Source organism: Festucalex cinctus, chromosome 2, assembly GCF_051991245.1.
Source record: "Festucalex cinctus isolate MCC-2025b chromosome 2, RoL_Fcin_1.0, whole genome shotgun sequence".
Classification (NCBI taxonomy): Eukaryota; Metazoa; Chordata; class Actinopteri; order Syngnathiformes; family Syngnathidae; genus Festucalex; species Festucalex cinctus.
In genome coordinates, this window is record NC_135412.1 from 29,100,500 (window position 1) to 29,124,145 (window position 23,646).

General features: G+C 39.6%; 4 protein-coding genes across 7 annotated transcripts in view; 1 reads left to right on the plus strand and 3 right to left on the minus strand.

Annotated features, from left to right (window-relative positions):
* Window positions 1-2,488: 2,488 nt before the first annotated feature.
* timmdc1 (translocase of inner mitochondrial membrane domain containing 1) lies at window positions 2,489-11,427 on the minus strand. The gene is made up of 8 exons (XM_077514345.1): window positions 11,261-11,427; window positions 9,607-9,944; window positions 9,145-9,310; window positions 8,235-8,323; window positions 7,907-7,974; window positions 7,058-7,136; window positions 5,788-5,898; window positions 2,489-5,711 (listed from the first exon to the last, which is right to left on the minus strand). The coding sequence occupies exons 2-8, from the start codon at window positions 9,921-9,923 to the stop codon at window positions 5,564-5,566; spliced, it is 978 nt and encodes a 325-aa protein (XP_077370471.1). The 5' UTR covers window positions 9,924-9,944; window positions 11,261-11,427; the 3' UTR covers window positions 2,489-5,563.
* Window positions 11,428-12,325: 898 nt separating this feature from the next.
* Window positions 12,326-17,348, minus strand: poglut1 (protein O-glucosyltransferase 1). The gene is made up of 11 exons (XM_077514348.1): window positions 17,190-17,348; window positions 15,163-15,247; window positions 14,894-15,037; window positions 14,658-14,793; window positions 14,236-14,357; window positions 14,099-14,158; window positions 13,678-13,777; window positions 13,528-13,586; window positions 13,215-13,382; window positions 12,929-12,985; window positions 12,326-12,818 (listed from the first exon to the last, which is right to left on the minus strand). The coding sequence occupies exons 1-11, from the start codon at window positions 17,260-17,262 to the stop codon at window positions 12,662-12,664; spliced, it is 1,161 nt and encodes a 386-aa protein (XP_077370474.1). The 5' UTR covers window positions 17,263-17,348; the 3' UTR covers window positions 12,326-12,661.
* Window positions 17,349-17,764: 416 nt separating this feature from the next.
* On the plus strand, window positions 17,765-20,930 carry LOC144014449 (calsequestrin-2-like). Of its 2 annotated transcripts, none has more exons than XM_077514346.1 (11): window positions 17,765-18,223; window positions 18,427-18,511; window positions 18,592-18,692; window positions 18,770-18,878; window positions 19,264-19,337; window positions 19,407-19,537; window positions 19,614-19,659; window positions 19,736-19,790; window positions 19,877-20,010; window positions 20,187-20,261; window positions 20,332-20,930. In XM_077514346.1, the coding sequence occupies exons 1-11, from the start codon at window positions 17,981-17,983 to the stop codon at window positions 20,533-20,535; spliced, it is 1,257 nt and encodes a 418-aa protein (XP_077370472.1). In that variant the 5' UTR covers window positions 17,765-17,980; the 3' UTR covers window positions 20,536-20,930. The 2 variants fall into 2 exon arrangements, with proteins under 2 accessions (XP_077370472.1, XP_077370473.1); XM_077514347.1 differs by having other exon boundaries at window positions 19,877-19,977.
* A 620-nt stretch (window positions 20,931-21,550) lies between these two features.
* The window catches only part of LOC144014451 (vang-like protein 1), a 39,320-nt gene continuing 37,224 nt past the window's right edge, over window positions 21,551-23,646 (minus strand). For all 3 annotated transcript variants that reach the window (XM_077514349.1, XM_077514352.1, XM_077514350.1), the window contains 2 exons: window positions 22,841-23,075; window positions 21,551-22,769 (listed from right to left, as the gene is read on the minus strand). In XM_077514349.1, the coding sequence (XP_077370475.1) occupies window positions 22,509-22,769; window positions 22,841-23,075 (496 nt within the window). In that variant the 3' untranslated portion in view covers window positions 21,551-22,508. The remainder of the gene's footprint in view (window positions 22,770-22,840; window positions 23,076-23,646) is intronic.

The following is a 23,646-nucleotide window of genomic DNA, read 5'->3' on the forward strand; positions in this document are numbered from 1 at the left end:
AATTTCAAGTTAACCAAAAAGAAAAGAAAAACATAACGAGGAATTTTAGTTTCATCCATTTGAGGTAGATATTTCATTTTCTATTGTGAAATGATCGCAATCAAAACCTGTCATCGATATATGCAGTCGTGGTGCCGGGAAGAGCACTTGAAGGCAGCACGTTAGACACACCCCTCCCCACAACTACTGTAATACGCTAATGTATTTTGCAGCTTCCCAGTGCATATCAATTTGATCGTATTGACAAATGCAGTACACACGCAAGCGTGAAATTGTGAATACGCCTCTGTTTGGAAGTTGCTAAAAGGTTGCTGTTAATGACAGCCAGATGTTAAGGTTACAGGTTTCCTCAAGTGGGCCACATGACATGTCACGTGACCAGGTCACAAAATGTTTGTTTTGATAGGCTGGCGCCACACCGTGGATGCGGAGAACAACAGAAACACAAAAATACTACTACTACTACTACTACTACTACTACTAAAAATAATAATAATAATAATAATAATAATAATAATAATGTCGTCAACCATCATCTTGACAAATCACATCAATAAAAAAAAAAGTTTAATATTGTAAACCTCTTATGCACCGTTTGAACTTGAAGGCTGCACTTCAATATAGAAATATGGGGGACAAAAATATAAACAGATAAAGGACACCTTGGGAACTGTTTTTTTTTTTCCTTTCACATTTTCCAAATTCCTACTTTCCCCACAAATAAATTATGTTGAATGGAACGGCAAACATATTATTCCCTATTTTTCCACGACAACAAACTAATACTGGCCTCTTTATTCCAACTTTAAAATGTTCAGCTCATTCAAGCAACAGGCACATCTTTGTATGACTTGCTTACATTCCCATAATCTATTTTTTCGTAATACAGTAGTGTAAAGTTCTTAAATTTAGGAGATGTAGTACTTAATTTTGACCAGTTCAAACCATTCCAACATCAAAATATTCAGCGCATTCTGGATACCCAATAAATTATAACAGTTATAAATTTACAAAACAAATTTCCCCCATTTTTAACTTCTCTCTCTCTCTCTCTCTCTCTCTCAAAAAAAAAATAAAAAATTCCTTATTTTACTTTAACACCAAATGCCTATAATTTAATTAGAACTGCACTATTCCCTGATGCTTTGATTATTGATTGACTGAAAATGGTAATGGGGCATGATTCTCCTGTACTTTTCTTTTTCGCCGCACGTGCTGTCAGATAAACTCAGAAAAGTTGAGGTTAATAACTAATCCGTCACAGTTCACTCCACACCATTCAAACGCATTGAACTTTGACACTTTGAAACGGATGTACACCACCAAAACCCACACCCTGTAACAGGATTATTGTCATAATTATTTTAAGAGACTCAAGATTCAAAATGAATATTGGTAATGGATTTGTTCAGCAATATCTTTGAAATGTTTTTGTCGTGAAAGGTTGTGTTAAACAAGCATGATAGTCAAAATATCTGCAGTTGAGCTTGACAAATCAACTTACATGATGACTTGTTATAGTACCCGCTTTTTCTTGAAAAAGTAAAGAATAAGTATAGTCTTTCAAAGATGTTGGTTAGTAAATTGTCCTCCAGTTCTGCTATGAACCAGTTGAACCACTAGTGAGTGGGGGGGGGGGGGGAGACGTGTACAGTCCACAAATATTGATAGTTTACATTTTACTGGTCAGACCCCAAATCGCAAATACAGTTCAAAATATATGGTTTCCAAAACTTAAGAGATTAGGTTGACATTATAGTTCACTTGCCTGGCTTGTGAGTTTGCCCTCAGTGACGGTGCAAGTGTGATGGTTCTGTCTGCCTCTTAAAACTCATTCACTGCCAGTCATTATAGAACATTTTTACATTTCCAATACTCACGTGATATTCCATTCAATAATTATATATAAACCGAATCTACCAAATAACAGAATAGACTCCCTACTTTTTGTCCCGTCCCGTTCTTTTATAATTGACAGCAGAAAAATGTAGGTTTGCCAAAATACAGCCATTTCTCCCATGGACTCTGAAACTGTGTTTATTTCCTATAAAATGGGGCAATGATGTCATCTACCGGTGGTTGGGCATCAGTAAAGTTGTTTCCAAGTTTGATATTTACAGTGGAGCATGCTCAGATTCGCCCCCATTTAGCACCGCTCTAAAAAATACAATTGACAAGTATACTTGTCAAAGGCAGTGAATGAGTTAATTTGCCCGAGCCAAGCCTGTGACTGACTGGCAGCCAGTCCAAGATGTAGTCTGTGCTTCCTCCTGTCGCCATCAGATTGTAGTGCTCACATCCTCCCTCCTTTGGCCTACTTGTCAAAACACCAGTCATCAATGTTATTGGAATTAGGCTTAAGGATTCTGTTCAACTTTATTCAAGTTTAGGCAGAAGAAATATTACAACACACGGACATAATTTTTTTTTATTTTTAAATCCACCTAAATTCTGCAAAAAAATTAATTTAAAAAAAAAAGGTGGGGGGTTGTTCTGTCACTGGTGGAAACTTTTTTTTTTTTTTTTTTTACGTGCATATGGGAATGGACCTCCATACAATAAATACTGTAGCACCTGCTCACTTTTGATATTCAATCCACAGGTATGAATCATCTTTTCATTAAAGATACTGTCACTGCTATTGTGACTTTTCATGGTATTATTTATACAGTGGTGCCTTGATCCAACTTGGGAGCTTTTCAAGATCAAGCCATCATTCAAGCAATTTTTTTGCTTTGACTCGTGAGGGTAAATTTGCAGTACGAGTGCAGAGTGGGAGTGTGGTAGCAGTAAACAATTTAATTCACTTCACAATTAGTAGCAGTTTGCCAAATAGTGTAATAGTTTACCAAACAATTTTGCTTTTCGAATAGCCCACTAGTGTAACGCTAACATAATAGAAAATGTAATTTACATGCTAACCATTAGCATTAGGGATGTAACGATATCCAAACATCACAATACGATAATTAGCACAATATTGTGGTGAGATTGGCGATACAAAAGGTCACAATATTGTAATTAAAAAGAGCTCATCCATCCATTTTCTTGACCGCTTATTCCTCACAAGGGTCGCTGGAGCCTATTTCAGCTGGCTCTGGGCAGTAGGCGGGGTACACCCTGAACTGGTTACCAGCCAATCGCAGGGCACACAGAGACGAACAACCATCCACACACACACAAGCACACCTAGGGACAATTTGAAGCGCCCAATTAACCTGCTATGCATGTCTTTGGAATGTGGGAGGAGACCGGAGTGCCTGGAGAAGACCCACGCAGGCACGGGGAGAACATGCAAACTCCACCCAGGAAGGCCGGAGCCTGGACTCGAACCCGAGTCCTCAGAACTGGGAGGCGGATGTGCTAACCATTCCATACACCGTGCCGCCCAAAAAGAGCTCATACTAAAAAAAAAAAAAAAACAGCACACAATATTGTGTTTTTGTACATTACAGCAATGAAAAATATAAAAATAGAATATATAAATATGATATATATATTGAGGCACTAATGCAAACACACATTGAGTTCCTCCACATATTGACTCTGTTCACAAGCATATTACGTGGCCAAACATCTGACCATTAGCGTAGATTTTAAACATAGAAAGGCCAAAACATGCCTTGTGAAAATTTAACTGCACTAAGGAATAGCCAGCAGAGGGTGCCAAAACTGCACAAATGGAAATCAACCCAACGGTTTTAACAGATGTGCTGTTTTTAATATCGTGACATGACAATATATTGTGGCAGTTTTAAGATCACGATATTGCCACTTATCATTATATCTTTAGTTAGCATCGATATTTACCGTTTTAGAGCTCTATAACCAGTGTATATTTGAATACAGTGGAGCAACACCTCAACAACATGACACATAATAAACAGTGCTCTCAATTAGTGATGGCAAAATGAAGCCCCGTAAAGCAGTGAAGCCCTGCAGTGAAATGCTTCACACACACGTAGGGGCTTCAAGATGATTCATTTCCTCGACTACGCCATCATGTGGAGAAAAATGTATAACATGCTTGGTGCATGCAATAAAATGGTGGGGTGTAAATCATGCTCTAAATACAAAAGAATATATATTTGAAGAGTGTTTTAACATGAATTGTTCTGTGTTACTTTGTCTATGTTTGTGCTTATGCAACAAGTGAAAATGTGAAATAAGGAGGTAAAATAAAGTGCTTATTCATTTTTATTTAAAAACTATTTTTTCCGAAGTTTTTGGACTCAGGCGGTTTCTTTTTTTTTGCAGAGAATTTCACCTGCTTTGGAAAAAAACTCTTTCACATGGTACTGATGAAGCAGGGGTGCATCGATATGAGATAGCAAGTTTGTATAGAATTGGACGCGTAGATTTCTGTGATTCCCAGTACTGAAGGGGACTTTCAACTGTGAACAGAAAAATGTGAATTTTATGTGTTGTCACATTTTATTTTATTTTATTATTGGAATCTGTTAAAATAGTACCGTAATTACAGTGCATTACCTTCTGAGGTGAGATCTGCTCAAAGTGCTCCTAAACAAGTGAAAATCTCTTTCTTGCTGGTTCCATCGCAAAAAGAAGCTCGTCAAATCGAATGCCAAAAGCAAAAAAAGTAGCGCAATAAGGGACCCGAAAACACAAAAAGTGAAGGGGAATCCATAGCGTTTCTTTGCCGCTTTTATTTCGAACTACACTCAAACCTAGCGAATCATTTCCTGAATCAGTCACGTGGTACACCTGCTTCGTGGGGCTTCAAACGTCACCACGTACGTCATCAACACACGCATTGACACGCCGTTCATGAACCACTCATCTGCATTACTCGGCACACGCTTCAGGGATTCGACCCGAGAAGCACATCACTACTCTCAATACACACACATACAAATACAAAAAAAAAAAAAAAAAGGCGACATATTACTAGGGCTGGGAATCTTTGACTGTCTCACGATACGATTCAATTACGATTTTTGGGTCTACGATTCGATTCAGAATTGATTTTCGATTTTCGATTCAAAATTATTTGATTGACAAATGATTTCTGCTTCAATTTACAGATATGCACAACATTATCATGATCTACTCCAGTCTGCTTTGCAAGACAAAATGACAGAGACATTAAAGTGTCTTTTTTTTTTTTTTTGTTTAAACATTTATTAATTTTGTATTGTAAGTGCCGTTTTCCACAAAAACAGCATGTAGGCTACAACTGCCTTTTCCCCTTCGTCTTCATTTCCAATTTAAATAAAATCGATTTTTGGATATTTTCGATTCAATTCGATTAATAAATGCATTTCCACATTCATTTCAATGGGGAAAAATGAATTGATCTACTAGTGTTTTGAGTTGTACGAGTTTGTTCACAGCATTAATCAAACTTTTTTCAAGGCACCACTGTAAAGTGTTCAGCGTTCTAGCTTCTAGGCTGTTCTTAAGGAGATTTTTTTTTTCTCACCCTCAAAACTGTTACAGTTCATCCTTACTTTAAATGAGATGAGGGATCAAGTCCAAGTAAAAACCTAATTTTTCCTCAGCGTTATCACTTTTAGTGTCTGTCTTTCAGCAGGTAGCACCATCATCGGCTGCTCGAGTCCTGCACCGGATCATTCTGCGGTAAACTGATGAGCTCCTGGATCCTCTTCAAGTCCCGTTCCGTCTCTTCTGCCTGTGAGGCCACATTCAGGTCGCCGATCAACTCATCTGTCAGTTCCAGTCGTGCTGACCTGGTGACCGCCAAATGCAAGTAGTCACAGATCAAGGCAATGTACAGCCATCTTTGTGACAGAAGACTTAACTCACCACTCTGCAAGTTTCATCTCATAAAGCTCCCTGCGCTCTCGCCGCCTTCTTTCGCGGACATTTTCTCCTGTCAGTGACTGCATGCTGATGATCACAGCACCCGTAGGAATCCTAGGAATACAATTTTTGCTTATACACTTGTTCCTGCTGCATGCCTGAATTATCCCACTGTACGATTAATCACAACATTGCGGAACAAATAAAATTGCAATTAAAGTATTTTTCAGTCATCAAGTTCTTTTATGAATTGGACCTAATTCAACTTTCCTGTCCATTCAACTACAGCACGTTTTTACAAAGGGGACAAATATGACACGATTTCTGGAGCGTGATGTATAGCTTAACCTCCTTTCACTATTCTGCTCTGCCTGCACCTGCCACAGGCCTTTGCACCTCAAAGTCTCCAGGTGGCTGGTCACTCGGGCACACATTAATGAGGGAGGAGGGAGCCAGTGATGTCGGTGTGGTGCCAGTTGAACAGACAAGGAAGTATATCTTAAATCTGACCAACAGTTCTATTATTCAATATTATCAATGTGTAAAACTGTACATTGACCTAGAAGTGCACTAAATTGTGAGTTTTTCTAGTTAGGTGCAATCACTTCATCAGCTTTTTACATTGCGTTGCAAGCAAAAATGTGACTTAAAAGTAAGAGAGACAATCTGCCACTAGATGGTGGCAGTGGACTTCACAACATTCCGCCAGCATCATTTCACGTGATGACTTCGCAACATAAGGACGCCACTATTTGCAAGGACCGGGACCAGGCCATATATAAAAAATCAGTGTAAAATTGAGGCCCATAAAAGCACTAGGGGGGAAATAAAACGGCTACGAGTGGACATCAAATTGTTGACAACACAATGGCAATCCTACTTGTGCGTGCCAGGCTACAGGGAAAGATGAGACGAATGAGCGCAAGTGAAGCATTAGTCCACATCAGGCCACGTTTGAAAGAGAGGAGAGGCTGCAACAGCAAAGACGATAGAAAGAAGAGGGGCAGCTGCTGCCTTGGCCGGCCTCTCCGCTCTATTAGCCAAGCCACAGCACTACTCCATGCACATGAGCGCCTCTGGCAGCCAGAACAGGGTTGGGGACTCGGGTTGGGGAGGGGGGAAACTCAGCTGGGGCACAGAGGGTTGCTGGAAGGGCCGCAGCTGGCTGCCAGAGTCCTCATTGCTCTCAAGCTCTGTGAACATGCACAACAAACATGAGAGTATAAACACGCGGAAGCCGTGCACGGATACGAAAAGGACGACGGCCGCTTACCCGAGCACTGCTCCGATGATGGTGCCTGCCACCAGGCCTCGCAGACCCAGGTTTAGTCGGAAAAGACCTCCAGTTACAGCTAGACATGACACGCACGCACAAACACACAAATGTATTTTTTAAGAGAATTTCAATCACACAAATGCAAAAAGAAAAAGCCTGCATTGTTAATAAAATTGAATAAACTGTGCTAAGTTACAACATTATGGCCACCTGCACACTACAATGATCCATGACAAGAGCTGTTTGGATGTGCATGACACCAATACAAAACAATTCGATACGAGTCCTGATACATGGGGTACGATATGATTCAAGGACGGTTCGATTTTAAAGTGAAACTATTTGATTCAGTGCAATTCCGATTCGATTCATTACGGCTCAATTCGAGAGGGTATGATGCAATGAACTTATTGTCATTTTACATACCGGTATATAAAGTATGAATGTACTTGTCAGTACTGCAAATGTGGCATACGTATCTAGATTTAGATTTTAAAGGTAGAATGATTTGATGGACTGCCGCATAGGACGATGTGGCATTGATTGTACAGTGTACGGCAGCCCTTTGAGTGCAATGTTGTTTGGAGTGAAAGTTCCTGCGAGAGTGATACATAGAGGTAAGCTCAAAGGAGCAGCTCTCGACAAAGCCAAAACAAAAACTACATTTTACTCTACTGTTCTTGTGTAAATGAAACTTTAAACTGCACAATTTGGAAACTGGCCAGCACCCTATTATGGATTTATTTTAAGGTTAGTAGCAAACTACTACCATTAAATTGTTTGAACAAAAGGATTTAACTTAATATGAACGACCACCAGGGGATAGCATTGAATGTATGAACTCACCTCCAGCTGCAGCAAAATTGCTGAGGGTGTACTTGTCATGGTAAACTGAAAGGCCTGTGCTGACAGAACTGAAGGTAGGATAGAGAAACATATTAAGACAAAACAGTATCATCAACTGTATATGTTGTAATCCTTTCAGAAGTTGCTGTGATGATATTGCAAAGATGGATTGATGAAATGCAGTATGGGTGAATGAATGCTCAGACTAGAGTAAGTATAGCATTTGAAAACATCTGTCAACTACTTTTGAGTAATTGAGTAATAAGTCATACATTATTGATCTCATGAGTTTTGTCACCAGCACAGACAAACATATTTTTGATCTTACTTGAATAAGGAAACAAATAAAGCAACTCTCCAGCTCCATCGAAGTCCATATCTCACGAAACCTCGGATAGCCGCGTTTTGGGCCAAACGCTGATTTGACAAAACACACAGAAAATAAATAAATAAATTAATATAAAAATAAATAAACAAAACACCTGTCTTTGTAATGGTCACATGAAATACATACACGAAGAACTGTCATTTTTCACTACATGCTGATACAAGCTTTGTGGATTCCCTTCTCTCTTGCAGCTTCCGCAAAACCTACTGCGCATTCTATTCAGTGGATTTTTGCAGTATGTTGCAAACCGTTGTCATCCTCATCATTCAGCACAGCTGATTTATTTCTGTGTCAAATCCAACCAGAGTTTGTTTGCTGCCGTCAACACGATTACGGAACGAGGATTTTGGGTTTGAGTCTAAGCTCTACTGCTCTTGGTCCCAGTTTTTGTAAAATGCATTTCCCTTATTGTCCAAAAAATATGGTATACTTAAAAAAACGTATTCTTTGTGTTTGTCCCAGAGTGTGTCTGTCATTTAATATCATACTAGTTTTCAGGGTTCATATTAAATGTATTTATTTTGGTATTGTTGTACATCCATAGCTACAAAAGAAGAAATGTCAAAAACTTTGTCAGAAAACATTAGAAACTTAATTCCACAATGCTTACTTGAATTTTTTTTTAATCTTGTACTTGACAAATAGTATAGTCTTAATTAAAACAATCTAATTGAAAACTGAAAAAACAAACAAAGCATTTAAAAAAATAAATAAATATACAAATAAATTTACAAAAATAAATTGCCCCAATAGTAATTCAAATTAACTAAATTTAGAAAACCAACAAAACTATAATGAAAACCCCCCGACTATTATAACCCAGCTACTGAGCTTTGGAGCACTAACTTACCACTGCTTCCACACGACTGGTGTAGAGTTCCGCCTGGCTCATCTGGATGTACCGCTGCCTAGCGTGGCGAGCTGCTGGTAAGCCTCCATAGATCAAACCCGCTATCGAGGCAACAAGTCCACTTTTTACCACGCTGGTCACCTCGTCTGGGTAATTCTGGCTCGCACTAAATGACAGACGGCACACAATGGGTCAGAGTCCAAGTTTGGTAACTCTCCATTTGTTGACGGCAAGAGTGAAACAGGTGCTAAGGAATAACGTGTTTTTGTGGTCAAAATTTTCACAATTTTTTAATTTTTTTTTTAAAGTTTTCTCTGTATCACAGTTTTTCGACTATAACAAATGGATGTGGAATGCATCCACAATAAAGGTGTTCACTAACTTTTTCTCAATAAATTGTTTCATTGCACAAAATGAATGAGGAAAACTGTCAAATAAGACGGCAAAGACAAAAGAACTAACTCTTTCTGAAAGAGATCCTTAATGCGGTCCCAACCCGTGTCTGGGAATTCCGGCTTGCCTATGTTTTTTGGCATGACGCTAGCAGTGATAGGGTGTGGGGGAGCTGCACAGGTGGAGGAGGGAGATGAGGGCATCTGTGAAGGCTGGGCAGAAGCCACGTCAGCTGCATGGACCCTAGGGAGCAGGAGACAGAAGCGAGGAGGTCTGTCGCTTTGGCTCAGGCCCTGCACTGGCCCGGTGCTCAACGTGCCCCGAGGGGCCGAATACGCCAGTCGTCTCCGAAGGGTGCAGCCTGCTGTGGGCTGCTCTGGATGCATCACGCTTCAGCTGGCGTCAGGCTGCGGCGCAGAGGCACAAACACATGGCTTAACAGTTAACAGTTGCCGCTGCAGCTTCAACCGCAGCCCCCTCCTCAAAACAAACAGCCCTAAGGCAGAAGAAACCCTGGCACAGGCTAGAGAGGCTGTCCAAATAGCAGATGTCAAGTGGTGCAAAGTCTTTAAAAACATGCATACTATCGCTATACTATCACTCTATAGTAACAACATGACCTTTCAGTTGACAGGGTAATACTAAATGTGTTTGGTCTGTACAGCGCTATAATATACCAATTAAATATGGCATGATGCATACATCCTTTTCTATACTGTTCGCTTTAATCAGTAGAGAAGGTAATACTGGTACAACAAAGTAAAGTAGGTATTTGATTGGGTTAAGGAGGCCCAAATAATTCCTGAGTGTGGCATGCTGCCGCTCACCACTCCCTCAGGGGATGGGTCAAATGTGGAGAACAAATTTCACCCCACCTACGTGGGGTGTGACAACCAGTGTATTTTAACTTTAACTGTAATTACCTATAGATGTCACCAGATAGCGCCAAAACCCAATTTAACATGAAACATGGCTTTGTGCTGAACGTCACATTGGCAAGTTTTTCCATGGGGGATAACAGAAGACGTTTATTGTTATTATTGCAAGCTTTCTAGTAATAGCAGTCATTTTCCAATAATAGCAGTCATGTAAAAAATGAAAAAGATTATCAAAGTTCTAAGACTACAAAGAGGCCACAACTAAAATCTCGACCCGCATTATTAGAAATCGTTGCCCTTTCACTGAAACAGCCTCAATTCAGTTGTCTGTGATTCGATAAAAACATCGCAGACTTCAAAATGTCAAATGTACAGCACGAAATAAAACAGAATAGACTTTTAACACAGTCTATAAAAAGCAACCCCATCTATAACAGCAAACTGTTTTAAAAAGACTAAAAACGTTTTCAATATTTGCCATTGCCACAGAACAGTCTGCAACTGGATGTTTGTGCTCGCCCTGACCGTAATTTCAACCCAGGTGGTATCCACTGAGCCATCCTTAACTGCATAACTAAACAGCATCATTCGCTACTGTAGGGCAGTCGAAAAAAAACCGAGTACAAGAAATATAAGCGAAACTTATCGTTTTAAAGTTATTTTTTATATTTAACGACAATGTCGAAACAGCTAATAGCAATTTGAGAATATCGCGTTCGTTTACCTCCACCGTGTTTACTTCCCATTTTTCATTGAAGGTGTATCCTGACTACCGGTGTCTTGTCGTTGGATAGCGTTAGCCACTTGCAGCTAACGTCTTGGCTCGCTTCGAAAATTGAACTTACCTCGAATACGTTGAGACTCCGGTCTCTTGTGAAAAAATAAACAAATGTCACTTAAAAAATAATGTGTTACTGCCAATTGCCCTTCACCAACTTGTTTCTTTAGCATCGTCCTAGCTACTTCGTGACCTCTCAACTTTGCTTTCTTCTTCTACTGTTTATTGACGCTCGATGAACCCCCTTCAGAGTGTATTAGCGCCACCAATTGGACCAATGTTTACTGAGCGAAAGAGGAAAAAGAAAAACTGAGGGATGGCACCTTCAGTACTACAAGTACAGATACTTGTGTTTATTTAAAAAAATAATAAAAATAAAATAAAAAATAAACTGGAAAAGTTGTTCTGATTCAATTCAAGAAAAGAAAAAAAATAAAGAAAAAAGTACATGACTGAGAGACTAAGAGAATATTTTTCGTGACAATTATGCAAAATCCGTTTTGAAAATCAACTATGCACACAAAATAGCTTCCCTCTTATTAACTTACGTAGTTGTTGTATTAAGATTAATATTAGTAGATATACACAGTATCCCGCGACCCTGCTTGTAAGCAGTTAAGAAAATGGATGGATGGATATATATAGTATACACACACTCTATCATGTTGAATGTTGTTAATTAAGCGCTAGCTAATATTTATTTAACCTTAATTTATCCAAGTAGCGCAAATAAGAGCTGATTCTCATTTGCCATGCCAATCTGACTGCAGACAGCAGAGTAAAACAAAGAAAAATATGTTTGTCTCAATTTTTATCCAATCAAAACATGTTCCCATAACTTTGTGACAGTTCTAACCTGACAAACAAAAAAGCTAAATTAGTTAATAACTACGATTGACTTTTTTTTTCACCCAGATGAGAGAAATATTTCCGTGCTTCTAATATCAGAATCTCTATATTCGCCAACCTCTGGATTCTCCTTACTCCAACCACCCCCTCTTCTTTCCATTAGTACTTCAATGGAAAAACACAATTATTATAATCTAATAAAAACTGCATGAGTATTTATATTTAAAAAACACATCATCCAATTAAATAAGATATATAAATAGCTACAGGATGTCAGGTCAAGTATGTATGAACTGCATTTTATTGTCAAGAAACAAACTTAAAAATAAAAAAGCTTGGATGTCCTTCACTTGGACTCAACACGTCATCACAGCTTTTTGGTCGAGTAAACATACTATATCTGTGTAGCATTAACACATTTGTTAACCAAATACAAACTGTCCACACTATGATGTGAATACTACAACATATTCAGTTTAATGCTTCTCTGTAATGTGAGCTATAGCTCCCCATCGGAATAAGAAAATTGCTTCTAGCAGAAAAATTGCTTGAGCAATTGTACCCCGAACAACAATTGGTTTCCATTCACTACAGCTATCCAGGTTCTGCACAGTGTCTTTCATAGCTCAGTCTTGCGGGGCTTGTGCATTATCTGACTGTAGTTGTTCCGTCTTTTGGGTTGGTAGGTGAGAAGCCGACTAAACTCTGTGAGGAGTCGCTCCCAGTAGCAAGAAACATCTTGCATTTGCAGGTGCTCCAAGATGAACTCCATGCCTCTGTGTAGAGAAAATGATAAATAAATGCCACCGGTTAATTGTGGCTTCTGTGCAAAAATAGTAAAAACATGTATTTGGAGAATCTTAATTGCTTTTGTACAATAGATTACCTTATGGCAATTTCTTGTGCCATGGAATCATTATCTTTGACAAACTGCAGTAATTCTCTGTGAACATAATCCATTTTCATCATGTTAAACTCATTACATATACATTGTGACTTGTGTGCATAGTCAATTACTAAAAACATTTGTAATCAAGTTGAATAAAAGACAACTGGTATCTCAAAAAGCCTTAATGTTCACCAGTCTATGGTAAAAACAGAAGAATACCAGAGTGTGTTTTAAAAATATTTGACTTCTTTTTGACATTGGCCTTAAGAAAGGAGGACAGTACCTGACATCAGAGAGATCCTGCTTCACTGGGATGTAGTGCACCCAGGGCTTGAGCTGCGGGTAGAAAAACTCTTGCCATTCGTCCCCCACGTGAAACACCAGCGAGCCGCAAAGAAAGAGATGTTTGAAACGAAAGCTGGCCGCCACCCCTCGGAAGTTGAATAAATACCTGAAGGAGAAAAAGACATAACACAAGCCATACTTTCAGGTGGCAGAAGCTCATACGTTCTCATAGTAAAACCATTCTAGGTCAACTAATGCAAGTTGAATTTTTTTTCTGTAAAGAGAAAAACTAGGCAGGAAACATGACTTACTTATATTTGCAATGGTCAACCAGTGGGATTTCTTTGGCTGGTGGTCTCCCGAGTGTGTCCTAAAATAAATAGTCCAATATTTGAAACATAAACCAGCCTTGCATTTAAATTTAGGTAACGGGGGGGAAATATGAAGGATGAGACTCTGACCTTGTCGGACTTCCAGGCCTGATTCTTTGTGTATTCTGCATCCACCAACTCTGGCATCTCTCGAGAAAGCAGGATCAGAGGGTCACGCTCTGGACTTGTTCTACCAGGGGAGAAAAAGGAGGGAAGATGACTGATGATTTAAAACATTTATAACAACAACCAGGTTCTCATATTTAAATTTATTATGGATTTTCTCAAACCTACACATGGTCAAAAATATACATACAGGCTCAGATATACTCTATAACCATCAAATAAAGACCCCCAAATAATGCCCATAATGAGTGTACAGTATGTATAGGTGTGTCTGACTCCAACTGCAGACAGAAGGTTGCACACATGACAAATAACACAAAAAAACAATAACATTAAAAATACAAATGAGAAACAAAATTCATTACACAAAAAAAGAACAACTAACCTAGATCCTCTGAAGAATCCTTTGGACTCTTTCTTCTGCCATGGCCACTGAGCCGCAGACCTAAAATCATCATTCCACCTTTATAACCTTGCATCAAACTGTCAGCAAATGTACACAAAGACAACTCAAAGTCTTACTGTTTGAGATCGTGTCTCATTAGATCCCATCTTCCGAGTCCAGTGGGATATATGGGCCACACAGCAGGGCCCCCCTCCCAAAACGTCCATGCTGGGTACATGATGTCCTGGTAGTCTGAAGTCTACTCATGACACATACGTATACACAAGGTTGCAAAATTCAGTTAATTTTCAAAAGGGGAAACTTTACATGAGAAAAAAAAGATGACTTCGTATTACTTATGTTTCCACTGCTCGTGCCACTTTGACTTACTAGTATGCAAACCTTTCTACTGTGCTGCAGTACTAGACTCAACTTGTTTACAATGGCTTTCAATGCCAGTTTATTCATTTTCTGCATCATGTTTCTTTTTAATGCTTGGCTGATTGCCACCATCTTTTCCCCCCATCCCTTTGCAACCTGAGTTCACGCTAACACTAACCTTACTGAAGGAGAAAACAGGTACGGTTGGCTGCACCCAGTTGGGCACTTGAGGATAATCCCTGACATTAACCACCATCTCCAAATCAGGTAACTTGTCAATCAGCTCCAATATGAAATGCTCAACCCCACTGCACCTGAAGACACAAAAGGAAACTAAATTACAAAAAAAAAATCAGTAACACAATCGTGGCTATGTCTGCTTTGACTGGGTGTCAGTTGCTAAGCAGAACTGACCTGGCTGGAAACATGCAGTTATGTTCCCTGTACAATTTATGTCCAATGATCTGGTAGTGGGTGCCGACCCCTCTTTGGATTGTTGAAGCCATGACATTCTCTGAAATTCCTCCATGAAAGGGAGCCAAGTCTTGCTGCAAGACCCTGAGGTCAGAAAAATATTTAGTCCATTCTTTGAGAATGAAATCATATCAAATTTCTGAACGTAACATCATAAAATCATACAGTCTATGCAGATCATTGTTTAAATAGTTGATTATCATACTCACTTTAGATGGCAGCTACAGTTGGCAGAGTTACACTGAGTATATACTTTAACAGCTTCGGCTATTATGTCCTTTATTGCCTGTTTGCCTGGAGTAAGAGCGAAAGAGCAGAGAAATACATGAAATTATACAACTATAACTAGTGTTATTCCGATACCGTTTTTTGACTCCCGATACCGATTCCGATACCCAGCTTTGCAGTATCGGTCGATACCGATACCATACCGATACCTAAGTTGTTGTTTTTTTCCCCTCAACATGAAAAAGCTGTCCTGCCATTGATTCAGAGCATTCAAGGGCCAATTGGATATCTTTTAGATCAGCATGCAGTGAGCATGTCACATACCAGTGAATGTCGTGCACGAGCAAGACACAAGATGCTGCATCCAAAATTCTATATTAGTGTTGGATTTAATGGTATCGGCATGTTACCTGTGAGTATTCACCGATACCGACACCACTGTTTTAATGCAGTATCGGCACCTCTGCCGATACCAGTATCGGTATCGGAACAACACTAACTATTAGGGGTGTTATAAAAAATCGATTCGGCAATATATCGCGATACTACATCGCGCAATTCTCGAATCGATTCAATAGGCGGCTGAATCGATTTGTGTGTGTGTGTGTGTGTGTGTGTGTGTGTGTGTGTGTGTGTGTGTGTGAATCGATTTTTAAACTTCCATTTTTAATGGAAAAATATTCAACAAAACGTCTGACTTCGGGTTAGGATTCAAACCTTGAGCATGGAAGAATGTTATATGAACGGAACATTAAGCCTTAATATTTTATTTTAATGCTGTTCAAACATGAAACAGATTACAACCTCTATAAGACTGAAATTTCAGATAAATAAATAATACATTTTCATATAAATCTTACACTCTACAAGCTTACTGATTAGTATTTTCTAAATTTGAATGAAAAAAAATCGCAACAATCGACTTATAAATTCGTATCGGGATTAAACGGTATCGAATCGAATCGTGACGTCAGGTACTAGGCAATTCACACCCCTACTAACTATAACATAACATAACATAACATTAGCATGACTATTTATCAGTGATTCTCAACCATGACACATCATCCAATTCTCATAAATGGGCTTGAACAACAATGATTATTTATTACAAATGATGTATTTTTGTTTGTTTGTCTATGCCAATGACGTGTAGTGACAGGAAAAACAATTAAAAGCTTGGCCACTAGATGGCAAAATTAACCTGTGTATCCACCAGCTGCTATCCATTACAAACACATTTAGTGCCCTAGCTTCCACCATTCTTCGGTTTAATGAATTGCTCGAATGTCTTTTTATTTTTTATTTTGTAATATAAAACAAATAGGATCAAGATACTCTAAATCACTTAAAAACGTTTCCCACCATTGTTACTTAACAAAATCTACAAGCCGATTACATAAAAAAAAAAGACCTTTTCGAGAGTGGAGGTAAAACTCTACAACTGAAATAATGTGGTTGCAAAATTGTGCACACCGTCTTCTAATTGGGATGTGGTTAATTCAAACTCATGTTAAATAGGAGTCAGCACACATTGGCCACCATCAAAGTGCCTCTAATTAACCCCTAATAAAGTTCTAAATGTTCTAGAAGGTTTTTCCTGACATTTTATTATATTTATCCTTTTACCCAAACATTGTGCCTTCACCATATTGTTCCACTTAACGTATGACAGCCAAAAAGTTCAAACTTGATTTCGTCGGACCTGAACACATTTTCCACCTGTGGTACTGAGATTGATTTCCATTCTACAAGGTTGTGTAATTGGCTAAACATCTGCAGCAGAACTCGCGTGTAAACAATGTCGCCACAATCAATTGAACAAACTGATCGACATTACAACAGCAACATATTAAAACATTACATTTCTTCGACGTGAAAAAGGGAAGAAACCGAGCTAGCTAGCTTGCGAGCGAATGAATGACAATAGGTACAAAGAGTTATCAAGTTAGCTAAAACGAACCCTAATAGCTATAAATAAACAAAAAAAGAAGTCACAATAGAGTACCTGCTTCACAGAGCGAAGGTAAAATGCACACTTGCAACACAAACACAATGACCCACAGATAGCAGCGCTCCATATTTCCTCAATCTTCAAGTTTTGTCTAACAGAGACGTGTATTCATCTATCTGGAATCGACTACTTCTCTCTGTCAGCAAGAATTACGGTAATGTGCAGCACAAAACATTGTCTACCGTAAAGTTAGATCAATGGCGCAAACGGGTTTCATAGAAAATTTGACCACTTGAATTCAATGTAGTGTAGTTCTGTGATTTTTTTTAATTACCGCCACCAATAAATAAATAAATAAATAAATAAATGAGCTTTTTTTTTAGAGCACGAAACGATTAGATAGATAGATAGATAGATAGATAGATAGATAGATAGATAGATAGATAGATAGATAGATAGATAGATAGATAGATAGATACAGACAGAGACAGACAGACAGACATATAGACAGATAGACAGAGAGAGAGAGAGAGAGAGAGAGAGAGAGAGAGAGAGAGAGAGAGAGAGAGAGAGAGAAAGAGAGAGAGAGAGACAGACAGACAGACAGACTCATGAATGTCTATCTTGCATGTGGGTGAGTAGGAGGAGGAAGAAAAAAAATGCCTCCTGTGAGATTTAACTAGGTGATGAAGAGAGAATGAGAGCAAGCCCAGGTGGATAGAGAAAGTACAGAGCAAAAGCTGAGAGGAGCACAAAGTGGAGCCATCGTGATACAATTAGTGCATTATTATTATTTTTTTAAATATTGCCAATTACTTTTTCCACTATCACCATCACCGACAACAATGCTTGAAACGCGCCTGTCTTTGCTTTGCACCTTCTGCCTTCATTTCATTTTGCTTTGTGCTGCAGAGGAAGGTCTGGAATTTCCCAACTTTGACGGCAGGGACAGAGTGTTGGACATCAACGAGCGCAGCTACAAGAAGGCTCTGAGGAGATTTGACCTGCTATGTCTGTTTTACCATGAGCCGGTGCCTGCCAACAAAGGCCTGCAGAAGCGCATCCAGATGACAGAGCTGGTCCTGGAGGTGAGAAACATCTGAAACAAAATGGTGTCATCTTGTGATGGAATTGGAATTGCGTAATTCTTGCCACACTAACTTGGAAAACACTTGAAGGTTAAGACTCAAGATTTACAGTAGTTATGTGACTTACTCCGACCTTTACAAATAGTAACCAATAGTTAACAAATTTAAGGAATAAAACCTCTAATGATGTGAACACCACTCAGCTGACAGCTCAGGTGCTGGAGAACAAAGACATTGGATTTGGGATGGTGGATGCTCAGAAAGATGCCAAAGTAGCCAAGAAGCTAGGTAACCTATTTCATACATACAGTAGGCTATCTCTAGTGTACAGCGAATATTCTCCTCTTATTAAACCATTCTTTGGTCAGGCCTAGGAGAAGTGGGCAGCCTGTACATCTTCAAGGACGATCGCATCATTGAGTTTGATGGTGAACTCTCGGCAGACACTCTTGTGGAGTTCCTCCTGGATGTGAGTGTACCAGACTGTAGAGTAGATGTTTTTGATGCATTATTGTAACTGTGTCGCCCCTCCTCCTCCTTCTGCAGGTGCTGGAGGACCCCGTGGAAATAATCAACAACGCAATGGAGCTCCGAGCGTTCGAAAGGATAGAGGAAGACATTCGCCTCATTGGTTACTTCAAAGGAGAGGATTTATGTTAGTTTGTCATCATTTGACAACCTTACTCTTGTACACACTAATTTGCAGTCAAACAGGAAAAAAAAAATGGTGTCCTTGAATAGCTCCATGCTGTTCCCAGTAGACCTTTTATGGGGTCTCAATGTCTCTGTCTCTGCTCTCATGAGAAGCTTTAAATAGTATCTAGTTCATTAACTAATAGGTCAAACTGCAATTATGATCAGGAGACAAGATGTGATCTGGTGTATTATTGTCATGTGATTTCACAGAATAGCCTTGAGCAGTGATTATCAAACTGGCGTCCAAGAGTCGCGCTCTGTCAGTCTCTTGTGAAGAAGGAGCTTAGCAAGGTGAAGTTCTCGATTCCCATTGGGGTTCCTAATAGTCTATTTTCGCCTCTCAGACTACAAAGCTTTCCAGGAGGCCTCGGAGCGTTTTCAACCTTACATCAAGTTCTTTGCCACGTTTGATAAATCTGTAAGTGCAAAGTTGTCACATGTAACACACGCGACATGTGAGTGAGTGAAGAATTTTGATGCATTTCAGGTGGCCAAACATCTCTCCCTCAAGATGAACGAGGTGAATTTTTACGAGCCCTTCATGGAGGAGCCCGTCATCCTGCCAGGCAGGCCTCTGTCTGAGATGGACATCGTGGACTTTGTCACGCAACACAGGAGGTTAATCTGGTTTTTTTTTTTTTACATATATTGCTCTAAGGTGGAGCTGGATTTGAAATGTGAGTGCGCTTTGCAGGGCCACTCTGAGGAAGCTCCGGGCAGAGAACATGTTTGAGACATGGGTAAATAGAATTCAACTAGTTGTGCTGTGATGCATTCAGAAATAGTGTTGAAATCATGTTCCGCCCTCACTTCCAGGAGGATGACATGGATGGAATCCATATTGTTGCATTTGCAGAAGAGGAGGATCCAGGTCTGTCACTATTTTCTTCTCTTTCACTCTCAAAAGATGTTGACATGTAAATTGTTGTACCCACTTCCCACTCCTTCACCGCCCAGATGGCTATGAATTCCTGGAGATCTTAAAGGACGTGGCCAGAGACAACACAAACAACCCAGATCTCAGCATTGTGTGGATTGACCCCGATGACTTCCCTCTGGTTGGCCCTCATCATTTGATTGATATAGTTCGGGTACACACATAAAGGACGATGTGGGGGGTGAATTTGACTTGAATTAGGGCTTGAGACTTGCTTGAAACTTCAAATTTAAGACTTGAGACTTCCACACATGTGGCTTCCTCCCTCCTCTGCTTAACACAGTCGAGTAACTTTCCAATGTGAGCAGCATCTTGTCTCGTATTTTCTAGCTCACCACTTACTGGGAAAAGACCTTCAAGTTGGATTTGTTCAGGCCTCAGATCGGCGTGGTCAACGTCACAGATGTAAGCCAAACCCTTCTCAGGTACAGAAACTCTGTCGAGACCTTAACGAGATGTCTCTTGCACACTCCAGGCGGACAGCGTGTGGCTCGACATGTCCAACGACGAGGATCTACCCACTGCTGAGGAGTTAGAGGACTGGATCGAGGATGTCCTGTCGGGCAGAGTTAATACGGAGGATGATGACGATAACTTTGAAGACGACCATGAGGAATTTGACGAGGACTTCACAGAAGATGACATGAGTCTCGACCAAGATGATGACCTAGATTACTGAGCATGTTAGCATCTTTATCATGTCTTTTAGATGTCCTCTTAGAGACTGTATGTTCTCAGTAACCCACATACAGGTAAGCTAGGTTAGCTTCCCAGTTTAGCTCACCGATAGCTGGAACAATGAACTTAAAAGTCTACGTTCATTGTGTGATTGAGAAGACAAAGTATGCAGAGGCTGTTTTTTTTAAAACCATAAAAAACATTATTTGAATGTACTAGTAGAGCTAACTAAAGAAAGTACAGATACTGCATGCTAATGTGTGAATACTATATATTGTGATTAAGAAATGACTTGCTTAACCAGAGTAATGACTTTCTTGATTTTTGCTACAGTAACTTGAAGGTTAATACCCGACACATAACTGCCCAAGTAAATTCAACAAACAAGAGTCTGTTTAGCAGGGCTAGACAAATAACCTTTGAAAATTGAAGTTTTCCTCTTTCACTGACTGAAATGCATCTCATTAAAACAAAGAGGGATCCATTCTTTGAGACTTCCAATGCAGACTGCATGTCGCATTTGATTTTTCTCACCCAGTGGCAATGGGACTAAATGAACTACCTGGCCCGAGTTGTTTTGACCATATAGTTTAGCCTGTGTGTCCATCAGCCCGGACAGAACATTTGCTTGAAGATGAAGCCAACAGAGGAGACGACGCATCCATCTGCAGATAACCACGTCATTACCAAACAAATAGAAGGAGGAAAAGCATTCCATTTAGATGCAAATGTTCCATTTTCTTCTCAACCAATTCTCATCCCGCAAGGAAAAGACGGGTATATATGGAAGAAGGGGAGGCGGGGATTAAGCCAATGACAGATGAGTTGCGACAGGCGGACTCAGACACTGTATTTGCACAGGGACGATGCTATTCATTTTTAGCACCAGATTGATATTCAGGCCTGACACACCAATTACGCAAAACTAGACGTATGATCTTTGAGTTTTAACATTTTGTATATTACCAGTGGGATTAATCTCAATATTCGACAACAACCATCTTAAGACACATCAGTTTACAAACAGTCATAAAAATGATTTAATTTTGTTCTCCAATACAAATCATGTATAGCAGTTCAACAAAGGCATGGCAACATCGTGACAAATGGTGAAAAGGAAACATATGAGTGACATAGACACCTTCTTAAAATTATGCCCCAAGTCCTATTTTGACATTTTCTTGCCTTGAACAGCTCTGCTAAAATTGGCTACATCCTTGGTTAAACAGAATATTCAATTCTACCCCTGAAATGAAAATATTAATAAATATAATCAGTATTTGGTTTAAAGTTTTTCATGAGAAAAATGACCAAGGCCATCATTTTAGGATGGTGGTGATATGAGTAAACATACTGTACATACATACAATTTGTGGCTACATAATCAGATACAGTGTATTGGCATCCACAAAGCAGTCACCACTCAGTAGTTATGTTCAATGCTCACCAGGTGGCAGTAGCGTACAACCCTGATCTGGAACCAGGAACACACGTTTCCAGTGAATTCAAATCACTTTTGGTTTTAATTTTTTTATTTTTATATTTAAACCTCATTTACTAACACGATCCAACTTTGATCCCAGGTGTGGTGAACTGGCGTGGAGGTATGTCTTTGTCCACAGCCCTGAAGATGTGATTAGGTCATGATTGAGACTCCAAAAAACGAGTCTCCCTTTATTTTCTTTTGTCATTTGAGGGAAGTTAGAAAATTCGAATCCACTCCATCCAATGGATACAGACTTTTATAACCATAAATAGTCCCAACATTGCCATCTTGTCTGATTCAGGGTTATCACAAGCAAAGCATACGCCGAGATTTTTTTTTTCTCCACATGTACAAGTCAGCATTCATAATTTTGTCCAAAGGCAAAAAAAAAAAAAAAAATCCTGAAATATTAAAAAAAAAAAAAAATGTGTGCGATATATAGTTCCATAAAAAAGACAAGTAAAAATAAAAATAAGCTCCATAAAGACCTACACGGATGTCTCCGATTGTAACCGGAGGACAAACTTGTGGGATTTTGGGTCAATGTACTCCTCTGACATGCGGATGTAGGGGATCTTCTTGACGGTCACCACCAGGCCGAAGTCTGCACATTTGAGGACAAAGATGGTACCGTCTCTAAGGCCGCTGGTAACTGACGCCTCGCTGACCAGCGTCCATTGACGCGCCAACCAGTGGTCCCGGCTGTACTGCAGAGTAGGGCCTGGCTTCAGGTAACTCTCCAGGAAGGCCTGGAAAAGAAGAGAAGAAAAAACATGCATTTCAGACCATGAAAAAATAAATTTTGCAGTGGAGGTCTGACCTTGGGTGACATGTTGTTGCTGATGCAGAAGGCCAGATGATGTTGGATGCTCTCCATGCTGTGGCAGTGCTGCTGTTTGGTTGTCCTCAAGTACTTCTGCAGGGCCCGTGCCATGGACGGGAAGATGGCTTGTGCTGCCTCTCGCGGGTCCATCACATCTCCCGGAACTTTCTTCTGCTCCTCTTCCTTCATCTGCTTAACATGAGTGAAGGCCTCTTCTACAGCGACCACCAGCCTGGCAACAAAATGGAATAACATCATGGGTCAGTGATGTGACATGTCATATCTGGACGTTATAGCGACAGGAAGACAAAACAGAAGAACTTGGGAGATGAGTTTCCATTTACATAATTAGAAGCAATTTAACTCCAGCTAGCTTTGAAAATCAAGATAGGGGCGCTGTTATATATATATATATATATATATATATATATATATATATGTATTTATTTTTTTTTAACAGACCCGAGGGCTATTCATGTCCTTGGGGCTAACTAGAACTCACTGGCACTTTTTGTTTGTTTGTTTGTTTTTAGGACAATGCACATTAATCAACAGAGTAAGGCCATCTATGTTTGCAGTATTTTTATTTATTTTTAATTTTTTGTATTTAATTTTGCTCCTTCCCTCTTCCTCCGCCTCCGCCTCCATGCATAACTGCTCACACCTCCCCTCTCTGCTCACAGGAATAAGAAAAAAAAAAAGTTAATTGGAAGCAATTAACTTCAAAGAGGCAGCTCATTTACTTAACTCAGCAAGTAGCCAATCCAATCATAGTCTACCCTGCTTAGGAGTGCCGTCAAAAA

Bases quoted from the DNA above. Each gene is read 5' to 3' on its own strand.
- timmdc1 (XM_077514345.1), bottom strand. From the start codon at position 9,923: ATGCATCCAGAGCAGCCCACAGCAGGCTGCACCCTTCGGAGACGACTG. The intron at 7,137-7,906 runs GTGAGTTCATAC...TGTCATGTCTAG, and splicing joins CAATTTTGCTGCAGCTGGAG to CTGTAACTGGAGGTCTTTTC. The intron at 5,899-7,057 runs GTAAGCGGCCGT...TTGTATTCCTAG, and splicing joins ATCATCGGAGCAGTGCTCGG to GATTCCTACGGGTGCTGTGA.
- poglut1 (XM_077514348.1), bottom strand. From the start codon at position 17,262: ATGGAGCGCTGCTATCTGTGGGTCATTGTGTTTGTGTTGCAAGTGTGC. The intron at 14,794-14,893 runs GTCAGTTCTGCT...TTGTGTCTTCAG, and splicing joins AACTGCATGTTTCCAGCCAG to GTGCAGTGGGGTTGAGCATT. The intron at 12,819-12,928 runs GTAATCTATTGT...TTCTCTACACAG, and splicing joins GCACAAGAAATTGCCATAAG to AGGCATGGAGTTCATCTTGG.
- LOC144014449 (XM_077514346.1), top strand. From the start codon at position 17,981: ATGCTTGAAACGCGCCTGTCTTTGCTTTGCACCTTCTGCCTTCATTTC. The intron at 18,879-19,263 runs GTTAGTTTGTCA...TTCGCCTCTCAG, and splicing joins CTTCAAAGGAGAGGATTTAT to ACTACAAAGCTTTCCAGGAG. The intron at 19,791-19,876 runs GTCTGTCACTAT...TTCACCGCCCAG, and splicing joins TGCAGAAGAGGAGGATCCAG to ATGGCTATGAATTCCTGGAG.